General features: G+C 34.5%; 1 protein-coding gene across 1 annotated transcript in view; it reads left to right on the top strand.

Moving 5' to 3' along the window:
* LOC107143660 (cysteine-rich secretory protein 2-like) overlaps positions 1–14,214 on the top strand; it is a 100,216-nt gene that overhangs the window by 48,706 nt on the left and 37,296 nt on the right. The window contains exon 8 of the mRNA XM_048805462.1: positions 1,413–1,529. Within this exon, the coding sequence (XP_048661419.1) occupies positions 1,413–1,529 (117 nt within the window). The remainder of the gene's footprint in view (positions 1–1,412; positions 1,530–14,214) is intronic.

Genomic DNA, 14,214 nt, shown 5'->3' with positions numbered 1-14,214 from the left:
GATAATGACAATAAAATGTAATTGCATCTGTAAGGGTAGTAGTTACAGATTCTTGAGGATAGTCAGTATGGTTGTAGGATCAGATGACTTATCTCAATGTGTTTTAGTCAGTCTTTCTTTGCTGTGATCAAAATACCCAACAAGAACAATTGGACGAGAAAAAGTTTATTTTGGCTCACAATGTCAGGGGTTCAGCCCATTATTCTGTGCCCAAGGCAAAGCAGGACATTATGGCAGAAGGTCCCAACAGAGAAAAGCTACTCATTTCACGGCAGTGTCAGGAATTAAAGAGAGGTAGGAAAAAAAGGTGGGGGGGAAGAAAGGGGCCATAAAAAAGATTTACCTTTCCAGAGCACAACGGAGTGACTGATTTCCTCTAGTCATGCCCCACCTGCCAACAGTTAACATTCAGTCCATTCATAGTAGGATGGGCTGATCAGGTTATAAGCCTCACAATCTAATCATTTCACCTCTGAACATTTCTGCATTAACACAGGACTCTGGGGGGGACACTTCACATCCAAACTATAACACAACCTATCAGATAAAATTCACCAGTGGTCCTTCCACTTTAGACTGACACTTAAAAATCTTGTATTTCCCTACAAACAGTACAACATGTAATTTTAGGTCATCAAAATGGTCTTCTCTCTTATCTGAACAGTCTACACAAACCTACTGCACTCTCCACACCCACACATACAGAAATATATAAACTCCAACATCAGCATCTGAATTAATCCTTTTCAGTTGCATTTCCATTAATTAAAAAAACAAGCCAGTAATGGACCATTAATCCAATGGCTTCATTACCTCACAGTTGCCTTGAAAATTTGTTTAATATGGCAAATCTACCTTTCCTGTGATACCATATAATTTACTCACTAATACCTGGAATGCTTTTACTAAAATTTGAAACATCAGATGCACTTGGAATGGGCCTAACCAGGCTTTCTGTAGATACCAGACATTGGTCAGGTAAATGTTTCTCTTAATGTTTGCAGTAATGTCACAGCCCCACTGTTAATACTTCTAGGTTGCATACTAATTGAATGGGAATATATTAATGCTTCATAACATTTACCTTGGCTATTATAATGTGTCATTATTCATGTATTCAGAAAGATCACATGAAGATAGCACTTAAAATAAAATGAATATTTATGACACTGGAGGAGTTATATATTATCCTGCTATGAATTACATCCTCATCCTTGAAGCCTTAGTAGACTGTTTTCTATTGGAGAGTCATAGCTTTGGCTCGGATTCACTGAAAATGCTAACAACCAATAATATCTTAAATTGAATGCTTTCTAATTTATCTTTGTTCTCTTGAAGCATCAAAGCCTGATCCACAATTATATGTCATTTTTAAATGTACTAGAAATAATTCTACTTTTATTTTCCTTCAGAATCAAGCATTAACTGCTTTGTCAACCACACTGATGAAACTCCAAAGGGGAATTGTAAATGAACACAGTAAACTAAGGAAAGCAGACTCTCCCATTGCCAGCAATCTGCCAAAGATGGTAAGAGTTAGAAATGCAAAGAAGGTAGCTGAGACACTCTGAACTGTGGAAGAGCAGGCAGATGGCAAAAGACACCTCATAACTTTGTGGCTTAGGAAGTGCTGCTCTAGTTTGTTATTTGAGCTGTGTTATGTTCAGGTCAGAATTTCTTAATTTCTCTTTATAATGACTAAATAACTTGTCAGGTTGTGGAGCAATTTCAGGTATGATAACAGATGTAAAACCAAACCCAAAGGCATCCAGTGAAATGCTACTGTGTTTTTCTGCTCATTTTTCTCTCCCTCCTGATGTAGGATCAAGTTAATTCCCTATTGGATCCATGCTATTTAATGTAAACTGTATTCACTTTTGGGCCCTTACTCAAACAGATACATGAGGTGGGATGGAAAGGGAGAGAAAAGGGAAATTGCATGGTAATGGAGGGAGACCCTCATTGTTATACAAAATTACATATAAGAGGTTGTGAGGGGAATGGGAAAATAAACAAGGAGAAATACGAATTACAGTGGATGGGGTAGAGAGAGAAGATGGGAGGGGAGGGAGGGGGGATGGNGAGAAATGCCTGTATAGGTTCTTTGCCCATTTGTATATCTGGTTATTAGTTATCTTGAGTTGTTGAGTAGACTCCTTTTTGTTGCTGAAATATTGGAATAAAACAGACAAAATCTTAAAAAAAAAAAAAAAACCCACGTCTCCCAAATTTATTTGATAAGGATAAAGAAAAGAACATGGAAATGAAGCATGCAGCTCATTAGTATTATAAAATTAATCTCAAGACTTAACATGTTATATAATATTTAGAATAGGACAGTTATTAAAAATCTTTGGGTATACCTTCTGTATGCATATATAAAACATTGTCTTAGAACTTTTAGATACTTAGGGTAGATATACTCTCTATATTTCTTTGGAGCAGAAAATGTCATATAAAATATATATTTTTTGATTGTGATAAAATATTGGAAGGTGACTGTGCAGAAAATGTAAACCAAAATATCAATCTAACTATAAACATTACTCACCATCGAAGTTTGAGTAATAAAGTGCATACATTCTTTTCTTTCTTTCTTTTAGGGATGGAGGAGAAGGTCAGCAGAGAATGACCAATGGATGGCAAGCCCAAGCACAAACAAACATAGTGACTCAGAGTACCAAAGAACCTGTGTGTAAATTAATAAATATTTACAATATTTATTTATGATCCATAAAATGGACAATAAAATTGTAAGAGACCATTTTAGAATGTTATCTTTGAAAACAAACATTGCTTCTATTGCTGCATTTTTCAAGTTAAACATCTTTAGATGTAGAGAGGATTCTGAGAAGCATCACTTTGTACTCATTGAATATATAATATTTGATAAAAATTCTCACACAATTGTACCTCTCAACCAGCCCATGAGTAATGCAGGCTATTGGGAACAAGAAATATGAAAATTTGTCTATAGTTCTTAGAAACATTTCAGAAAGTTCAAATTTAAAATAAAGAATGAAATAATGGGACTTTAACTCAGGACTTCACATGTTCCTCTAGATATGAAACTGGCATCACAGTGTATTGATGTCAATTTATCTATTTTTAATTTTTATTTCAGCTTACCATTGTCGTTACCAAGATATATATCTCCAATGTGGCTACTGGAAAAAAATAGGTTCCTGGAAAAACTACTTGTGAAAAAAAAGATGTCAGGCCTCCTGTAATTGTAAAAAACAAAGTTAATTCAATATGACATACATAAGCACAGGGCTTTGTTCAGCAGGGTCACATTATCTACTTAGATTTGACCTATGCTAATAGCAAACTTATAATTTCTAATTTGATTCCAAACAGAACATCATCTTTTTCTTCTGGATCTGCTTCTTACACACAGAAATCTGTTCTATGCATGTTTATAAACTAATGAAATCCATGAGAACTTTGGATTTTGATATATGATCTTTGTGATTTAAATTTAATGAATTTAATCAAGTTGAGGATACTGAATGTTGTTTTCACTATGACTAAGATCACTAAAATCCTGAAATAAAATAGAAAATAATTTTCCTGGAACACAATGCACTGAAATAACTGAATGTGATTACCAGTGTCACATGAATTGTGGGCTATGCTTCCTTACTCCACCTATCTAAGTATCTCTAAAGAAGTGTGCATATATACTGACTTTAATTCCTCCTCATTTATTAATTTTTTCCCTTCACTTACCTATATCTAATCCTCACAATTAAGTTGAAACTGCTCTTCATAAAATATATTTTGGGTTGGGGTTGTAGCTCAGTGTTTCAGTCCTTGCCTCTCATGCTTGAGGCACTGGGTTTGATCCTCAGCACTACATAAAAATAAATAAATAAAATAAAGATATTGTGTCCATCTACAACTAAAAAAGTTACTTAAATAAACAAAAATATAACTTATAAATTATATATAAACTTATAAAATATAACTTATAAATTGATGAAAATTTTTGCTACATCTTCAACATAAATTTTACCGTAGAACATGATCACATCTTCCTTTTAAAACCTCTTTCCTCATAGGCATTACTTCCTTTAAAAATAGTTCAAAATAATATATGTGTATACACTGCCCTCTAGAAGATAAAACCCAGTCCCCTCTCTTTTGAGTCCACGCTGAATTTACTGACTCCCTTTCAAAGAAAAGATGATGGAAAGGGGGAAAGAATCACTTTAAAAAGGAGAAGTCTGGCCAGATGCAATGATGCAGACCTGTAATTCCAGAAGTTGGGTCAGGAGGACTGAAAGTTCAAAGCCAGCCTCAGCAACTTCATGAGAACATGTCTCAAAATAAAAATTAAAAAGAGCTGGTGATATGGTTCAGTGGTTAAGCAACACCTTTTTAACCCCCCCCCCAAAAAAAAAAACGGAGAAATCTAAAATCTGGTTAATGCCACCTTACCCAAGTGATGCTGATTAACACCATTTGCGATATGCTACATGGATTTATTACATACTTCAGCCTTTGGGTAGTATTTCTAACAACTCATAATCCCAGTCTGATCAAGAGCTAAAGCATCAAACAAACCCCAAATCAGATAGTCTCATTACTAAGTGAATAGTTAGCATCTTGTCTGTACAGTGCTTTTTCATGGTCAAGGAACAGAGCACTTCTTGGTAGTAAGACTAACTGAAGATCTCATTAGTAATTCTAAACTCGGCTTTAAAGGGAATAGCAATAAAACAAATGCCATACATGTTGGTTGTTTAAATTCAGTCATCTTCATTGGAAACTATTACCACCATTCATATGAAAACACTACCTAAAATTTTTCTTTTTGCAAATTATTCATCAACTTCTGCTTTTTACCTACTTCTTTCATGTGTAAGTATTGCTTTGTTTATTTGCCAAAGTTAAAATATCTTTTCATTACAAGTTATGCTGTTCATCTTGGTATTGCTCACAGGATTCTCATACTCTAAGCTTCCTCCTCACATTAAAAAAAAAGATGTACACCGTCCTTCTGCATATTTTCTGCAACATTGAAGATTTAATCTGTTTAATCTATGTTAATTAAACACACACACACACACACACACACACACACAGAGAGAGGCATTGTTCCAGAAGTTTAAAATTAATACAATGTATGGAATTAATTTATGTAACCATTTGTTTCATAACTAATGATAATGGTAACTATCAATAATAGATAAAGACATGGTTTCTTCACATGTCAAAGTTTACAAGGGGATAATTAAATTATTTCTCATTTGTCAGAAATCAGGACCACAGTAATATATTGCCCTTCACACATTTCAATTGCCAGCAATGGTTCAATGTCCAGATATTAAAACTTTGTCCTAAAGCATTACAAATTAGCACAGAAAGAGTACTTATAACTAATATGAATATTTTATCAAAAAGGAAATTGTCACAGACTGATTGATTATATTGAATAAATGATAAATGGTTATTTAATAGTCTAACTCAGCCTGGAGATATGATGTTTCCTTTTTTTTGTTAGATTAAAATACATTGGAATTATTGGAAGAAATCTTTTAAGAGAAATGAAATGTAAAATCCAAGTAGTATTTAATTTTATTAAGGCCCAAAGTTGCTTATACATTTGTTAATTCCAACTCATCTTTAATATTACATGTACACACACAAACATACACACACACACACATTTTAACCAAAAAGGTATATTCTTTTTCTTGAATTTGTATAACCATTACTAGGGTTATACAAATTACTACTATACAAATGATCACTTATGCCATTTCATATGCTGCTCTATTTTTTTATATGCTCACTTTATCTCCTCAGATAAAAGGATAGATATTTTTAAGTCCCTCATAGCATTTGGTTAGTACTGAATTAACTGTGGATAATCAAAAATATTGAATAACACAGATTTTTTTCCCAGTAATTTGCTGAGAGCCACGGCCGAGTCTGTATGGCCCCTGGCATTTTGCCAACAGTATTGATTGACAGGCAAGGCATTACTATCCGCCTCTGCCGCAACTTTTGAGTTCTCGCACTATTTTGGAGTTCTCATGGGGATTTCCGGGGATTCCCCGAGAGTTCCCATTGGTTGGGGAAGTGCAGGAGGAGGGATTTCCGGGAGAGATATTTCTGGCTGGGGGTTCCTGGAGAAGCCTCCTGGCGTTCGGGAGGATTCCCCGGGAGCTGTGTGAAGTGTTTTCCTGCAGTTTAAAAATAAAGTTTGTTCCTGCTTCAGTGGCTCGTGATTTGTGCCCAGCCAGACTGCGGCAGTAATTCTATTCATTTAGACAATGGTTCTCAACTTTGACTTCAGTTATTACAACCTGGGAGCTTTCAAAAATCACTTTATCAAGGACAATGCACAATCCAATTAAATCATAATCTCTGGGAGGGAACCCAGTCATCAGTATTATTTCAACCTGAAAATTTAGAATAACTGCTTTGGAATATCACAAAAATAAATTGTAATGTCTTCTGAATTTTCAGAGGAATAGTGGATCTCCTGAAAAAAATTATTTCAGGCTCCTTATTTGTAATTCCCTAAGGGGGAGAGAGAGAGAGAGAGAGAGAGAGAGAGAGAGAGAGAGAGAGAGAGAATATCTGATTTCTTGCTGAGAATGTCTGCTCAGAAGTACATGAGAAAGCACACATTAGAGAATTACCTCAGACATGGCAGCAAAAGGTAGCCTTTTTCTTCAGGCTAACTCCATCTTGAGTCCTAAACTCTCTTATAGCAAGAATTTAAAATAATATCTAAATCTTAAGTTTAGGAATAGTTATAGTTATAAGTAAATGACTGTCTATTTAAAAGGCACTTGTCTTTGTATATTTCTCTCACAAAAATCAATAAAGGTAAGTATAAACAGGAAAGCAGAGATTATTGAATTGTGCACCACAAGGTGCAAGTATCTAAAAATTCCTGCAAGTATTATGTATGTACTACTTGTGATGAGTTGACTTATACTCCTGATAAAGACACAATATTGGATTTGTTATATAATAGAGTTAGAGGGAATCTGATATGATTCATACCTCTTCATCTTAGTGTTATGAAAGAAAACTTGTAAATATTAAAGCCTTCTATAGATGAACACATTCCAATGACCATAACTCAGTATGTAGTTTGTTATGTTGAACTCATACTATCAGAAAAAAAAGTTAATACATGAGAACTTAAAAATATTTAAAAGCTTTGTGGTTTTATACCACTATTTTTGAAAAGATAGTATATCTCTGTATTTACACATGTAAAAATTCAAATTATATTCCAAAATAATAAGTTACAACAGATTACTGATGAATGTTTTAGATCTCTGTAAAACAAAAAACGCATCTCTGCAGTTTATAAAAATCAGATTTGTTGTACCCTTACAGAAGAAATACAGAAAACTCGGATGCTGTGATGAGAATAATTTGGTTAATAATTTTCAAAATATTAAGAGATGGGGTTGAGGATCTTGGAAAGGAGCTAAGCAGCAATTCCCCATCTCCTCACAACAGAGAAAAGAGTGAAAGAAAACAGAATTGAGAGGTATATGACAAAATAAATTCTCTAAGGCTCAATATTACAAAGTCTGAAACATGGAGCAACTTGAAAATTGATAATATGAGTAAAAAATAAGCACGGATCTCCCCAATCCTGTACTTGAAACAAACAAGTGGAGGAAAGAGGGAAGGGTAACAGAGAGAAAGAGAGAGAAGATAACCTTTTAAGCTCACCCACTCAAAAACATTTGGAAAGGAAAGCAAAATCATGATAGAAACAGCAGTGTCCTTAAAACAGAGCAAACAGCTTAAAACAAAATCGTACAAAGAAAGCTAAATTGGGGGTCCACAGCCATCTTGTAGAGCCCTCAGTTGACCAGTCACCTCCTTAAATCAACACAACATCTTCCCACACCCAGACAGCTGCAAAATTAAACCAGGGGTAAGTCTCCTGCTGTGAGACCTCTTAAGAATCTGGCCATAAAGAACTTCTAGAAAGATCATTATTGGCCAAAAAATGGTGAAACCCCCTCTCCTTCCCTCTCACCATGAAAAAGGGGAGTGTGGTTATGTGGACCTGTGCCAGAAAGTGCACTCGACCAGCATTCTCCTCAGCTTCTGTGACCCAGGCAAGGGAAGAAAGCTCTGTGTGGTACCCATTGACCCAGATAATAACAGAACAGGAAAGCAGCTTGGCCCTGAGCAGACAAAAGTGAATCCATCAGGACCACCCCAGCCCCAACCACTGACATTGTGGGGAAGCACCATGGGAAGACTAAAGACTATTGAACCAATCAAGGGGCTGTACAAAAGGGAAGCTGCCTGAATATCCACTGACACAGAGATCCAGTTCCTGAGTGGTAGTAGATGCTGATGGCAGTCTGCTGGGAGAAGCTCCTTAATTACTCCAGGAAACTTAATTGGAAGGTACCTAGAGAGATAGCCAGAGGGAAATCAATTAAGGTGGAATATTGCCTGATCTGGTGAGTTCTGCATAGAAGTGGTCTTAATAATAATGATGATTTCTTAATCTTGATAAGTACACCACAATGATGTAGGATGATGTAGGATGAATACTTTGAAGAAACTGCAACTGAATAAGGAGTATATGAAAATTCACTGTACTATCTTAGAAAATTTACTCTAAATCTAAAAATATTCTAAAATTTTTAAATAACACAAATAAGTTTATTTTCCTCACTACTTGATAATACATCATCTTTTCCACAGAATATCCGGTTATTTTTCCTGAGACTTACCTCCTTTACCTTCAATCCTTAATTAAGTTGCAATATTTGTGATTCTCTCAAAATTTGTGTGGATCTTTCAGAAAAAGACAATAATTGAACTGTCAGATCTGAGCCTCACTGTTATGTAGTATGAATCTTCACTTATGACTTCAAGGATGTGAATAGATATAAGGCAAAGAAAAGAAGGGAAGTTCAAGTATATAAGTGCAATCTTTGTGGTTTCTCCTCCAGTGGTATGATAAAGGCACAGTCTAAAACAATATGGTGACAACTAATGCTGAATTCCCTTGTAGGGGCAGGTTCCCTATAGTTGTTTTTATTTATCTCTGCTTTTGCTAAATCAGTCAAAGTCCAGAACCAGGGATTGAGGTTCCCCTACCCTTATCTACCTAGGTATTGGTTATCAGCTGGAGGATTATGTATCTCTTTATTGTTAAGTTTAAGTACTCACAAATGTTCAAGTGACATAAGGTCATATCTGAATTGTGGTCAGAAGTCTGTATTAGACAGAGGGTGTAGCTCATTGGTAAAGTACCCACTCAACATGCTTAAGTTATTGGGCTTAATCCCTAACACTGCTCAGAAAGGAAGAAACAAGAGCCAGTAACATCCACAACAGAAAAACAAGCCAGATAGAGAATTATAGAAGTCATCCAATAAAAAGAGCAACAACCATAACACTAGTATCAATAGAAAAAAATAAATTCAAATAATAGAGAATAAACTGAGAAGTTAAAAATTAATAAAGACATACCAAGAGGAAAATAAAAAAGGAAAAAAGAAAAAGTAAGAAACATTTTTTAAAGGAGAAGAGTAAGGAAGAAGAGATAAGAGAGTAAGGGAAAGTACCCAGTTAAATAAATTTTTTAAAATACATCAATAAATGAGAAAAGTATTTTTTAAAAAAACAAGGAATAAAGAAAAAAGAAGTCAGAAATTCCTCCTAGCCACATTTGGACTCACTTCTTTTCATGTTATCTGTTGTTGCAGTCTTTCTCAATATGGGGCTGGGGTATTGCATAACAGATGCTGCAAAAATAACATCGGTGAACTTCATCAGCAATCTTGAACACAGAGGTTCAGCTGGCAATTCAATGGGTTCTCAGAGACCCAATAGTTTTCCAATGCAGAACTGTAGCTTCTACCACTCAGAGGTTTTCTATGGATAAAGCCTGGACATTTGCTCTACCTTTGGATGAACAGACTAAAGACTCTGGAGCAAGTATGAACCCACATGAGAACCACAAAAAACTGAAGGAAGAATTGGCAGGTGGTTCCAGCGTTTACTACACCCTGTGTGTGCATACATAAACCACTGGAATGGTTTTACCCCTACCACAGTCATTATCTCTTTAACTTCACTGGCTGGAACCACAAGCAGGGTCTCATATATTCATTTACATTAAGCCATTATCACCCTTACAAAAACATGATAGGATAATAACAACAACAACAAAAACTATGGTACTGTATCTCTGATGAACATAGATTTTAAAATTAAAAAAAAACTTGAAAAATGCCTGCAAGTGATATTCAATGACACATTAAAAAGATTATACACCTGGATCACCTTGGCCCCATTGCATTTCAGGAAAGCAAAGATAGTTTTAAAGGAGAAGAGTGAGGAAGAAGAGATAAGAGAGTAAGGGAAAGTACCCAGTTAATAGATCCTCTACACAGCAATAATGAACTGTCTAAGAAAGAAATCAGGAGAACAATCCCATTCAAAATAGGGAAAACGTAAAAGCATTACCTCTAAAATAAGGAACTGGCTGAATGTGGTGGCACTCATCTGGAATCTCAGTAGCTAGGGAGGCTGGAGCAGGGGCAATGTAAGATCAAAGCCAGCCTCAGTAACTGAACCAGGCCCTGAGCAACTAGGCAAGACACTGTTTCAAAACAAAAAACCCTGGGAACTTGGTTCAGTGGAAAAGGACCACTGAGTTCAAACCTGGTACTAAAAGTAAACATAAAATCAAAGAATAAGTAACTGCATAACAGGAACCACTCTCACCACACTTATTCAATACAGTACATAAAATTTTTGCCAGATCAATCAGGCAAGAGAAAATAAATAAATAAAAGATATACATAGGAATGGAGGTAGTAAAGTATCAGTTTATAGATGATAGGATGCTATGCTGAAAAAACCCTAAATTCTCTTACCAAAACATACTAAAACTGATGAAGAAATTCTTCAAAGTAGCATGATATAATTTCAACATACAACATATCAATACAATATACAAACATCCAGAGGCTGAGGCAGGTGAATTGCAAATGCCAGGCCCTTCTCAGCATTTTAGCAAGGCTTCAAGCAACTTAATGTGAACTTGTTGCAAAATTTAAAAAGACTGGGGATGTGACACAGTGGTTAAATGCCCCTGGATTCCATCCCTGGAACCAAAAATTAAAAAAAATAGATCCTCTACACAGCAATAATGAATTGTCTAAGAAAGAAATCAGGAGAACAATCCCATTCAAAATAACCACAAGGAAATATTACAATATAGTAGTTATGTTGTAATATTTTATAGTATATTGTAATATTATATAGTAGTTACATTAATGTTATATTATTGTAATATTTATATTACTACTACAATATAGTATTGTATATTTACAATATTAATATAAATATTACAATATAATATAAATATTACAATAATATTACAATATCTAGTATAAAACTCATCAAGAACTGAGTTCTTGAAACAGTTGCCAAAAATATACATCAGTGAAAAGGCAGCCTCTAAACAAATGGTTCTGGCATGAACAGAAATTCGTTAAGAAGATTCAAACTACATCCTTGTCTCTTAATGGGTACAAAAATTAAATTAAAATGGATTCAAAACCTTGACACTTTTCCAGGAAAACACAAAGGAAGCTCTTCAAGATATTGGCACAGGCAATGTTTCCTGAATAGAACCCTCAATGGTTCAGGAAATAGCAAGATTGGCAAATGAGACTTTAGCAAATAAATGCTTCTACACACCAAGAAAATAATGCAAAACATGACAGGACAACCTACAAAATAGCAGGAAATACTTGCTAGCTATTCATACAACATAGGATTAATATCTACAAAATGTAAAGAATGCAAAACATTTAGGAAATGCAAAAGTAATCCACTCAAAGTGTGGACAAATAATCTGAACAGACACTATTCAAGAAATACAAACAGCTACTAAATATATGAAAAAATACTCAATATTTTTAACTGAAACATTTCCAGGGGGAAAGAAGATGTAAAATCCAAGTCATATTTGTTAAGTTTTTTAAGGCCCAAATTTCATCCTTAATTAATGCCTACTCTTCCTCAACAACATCTTTTACCCACGAAGTAAGTTTGCTTTTTAATTTTTATAAACACTGCATGAACATAACACAAATTATTATCAATTATGTCATTTCACATGGTGTTTGTTTTTCACATGGTGATTTAGACTCATTGGCAATTCAGGGATAATTTTTTGTGATCTTCATAGTACTTGATTAGTATATTTGGTTACTACTAGATGAATTGTGGATATTCAACAAACATTTATGAGTAACAAATTGTTTTCCAGGAATTTTCCTCTTTAGAACAATGACTGTCAACCTTGACTTTAGTTATAATAACATGGGATCTTTTACTTTATTGAGAACATACGCTACTCCAAATAAACTGCTGTCTTTGTTGGAGGGTCCCAGCCATCACTATATGTTCAGTCTAGAAATTTAGATTACCTCCTTTGAAAAATCAAAATGAATTCCAATGTCTGTAGAATTGTCAGAGGAATAGAGGTTTTTCCTAAAAATTTATTTCAAGCTATATTATTTGTAATGATCCCAGACCACCAAAAGAGAACCTCTTTTATGCCAGAGCTTATACACCACTCTTTTCATTTGAGAGTAACAAATTTTGTAGTGTTCTGAGCCATTAATGAGAAAAAAAGATTAAGCAATCATAATCCATTCTCAAGTTACAAGTTTTCTGTCTCATTGTGGGCTTCATTAAATGTTTTTTTTAAGATGAAACAAATTTTCAAAACTCATTCCATGGAAGATGACTTTCAAAATGCTGGTCTAACTATTATATCCCCAATGTATCCTGTCATGTTTTTCTGTTTAGAGAAGCACACAAAAGAGTAAGAGGTAACACATAATGGTGGCTATTATAAGTTAGGAAGTTCTTTGTTTGGTAACAGGGATTTAACCCAGGGTGCTTAACCACTGAGCCAGATCCCTAGCCTTTTTATTTTTTATTTAGAGCCAGGGTCTCACTAAGTTGCTTAGGGCCTTGCTGAGTTGCTGAAGCTCTCCTTGAATTTGGAGTCCTCTTGCCTCTGTCTCCCCAATTAATAGGATTATAGGCATGTACCATTTAGCCCAGCATTAAGTCATGAAGTTTGAGGTAATGGGTAATACAGTAACTTTAACTATACTTGCTAAACTAGTTAGTCTCCAGGGCTCACCTCAGACCACTGAATGAGATTTCTCATGCAGGGAGGAGACTGGGAAACTTTATTTTCTCAGTGATCCAAATAACTCTTGGCAGGGATGCTTGGGAAACTGTGATGGAGTATCTTCCTGCTTCCCATGAGTCAGTGAAATGATCTAGCCGGTTTTTATCTTTGATTTTCTGTGCATCTCATGGACTTAGTGAAATTCTAAAACTGAAATAGAAATTGAATCTAAATATGGTTCCAGATGAGATGCTCTTTTATTTTTAACTCAAATTTTATATTAAATAATCAGAAGGAAGTGCTTAAAAAACAGAAACGTGGAAAATAAAATACCAAAGTTTTAAAGATTTTCAGGAAAGATTATGTAATCTTCTTTTTTAAATCTTTAAATACAGGTTGGCTATTCAATTACCAAGAGAAAGGGAGGATAAAGGCAAAAAACCAAATCTATCATTTTCTGCAGAAAGCCTAAAATACTGATATGGTATAGAATAATCTCCCAAGTTATATTAAATTTAAAATTTTTGAGTGTATAACAACACCTACATTTTTGATTGGTAAATACATAAAATTATCTCCATAAACACACACACAACTTTTAACAGTGGTTGTCTTTAGATAGGAGAATCAGATGGCTGGGATAGGAGAAGAAGAAAGTCTCATTTTTCACTGAATATTATTTTTGTCCTTTGAATTTTGTATTGGGATTACATAATGCTTTACAAAAATAGATGAATAAAGAGATTTAAAAATGAAAAAAAAAGAGAGAAGAAACCCAATTTCCAGTTTAAAAATGTACAAAAGAAGTGGAGAGGAATTATTTACAAGTATTCATTAATTTTTATGGCTGAATGTAAAAATGTTGCAGTTTTATTTTTAAAGTAAGTTTCTTTCATATACATTTTCATAGCATGTCCTCTAATGTCATGTATGTGAAAAACACAACCCAACATTAGTCCAGTTTTTCAACTGAAGAGTAGTGCAACATCAAGTAGAACTGACTTGACATTTTTTTTATCGACTCTCCTATCTATGCT

The sequence above is a fragment of the Marmota marmota genome, unplaced genomic scaffold (genome assembly GCF_001458135.2).
Source record: "Marmota marmota marmota unplaced genomic scaffold, marMar, whole genome shotgun sequence".
Taxonomy (NCBI): Eukaryota; Metazoa; Chordata; class Mammalia; order Rodentia; family Sciuridae; genus Marmota; species Marmota marmota.
Note: the sequence above shows the minus strand (reverse complement) of the source record. Positions and strands in the feature narration are given on the sequence as shown.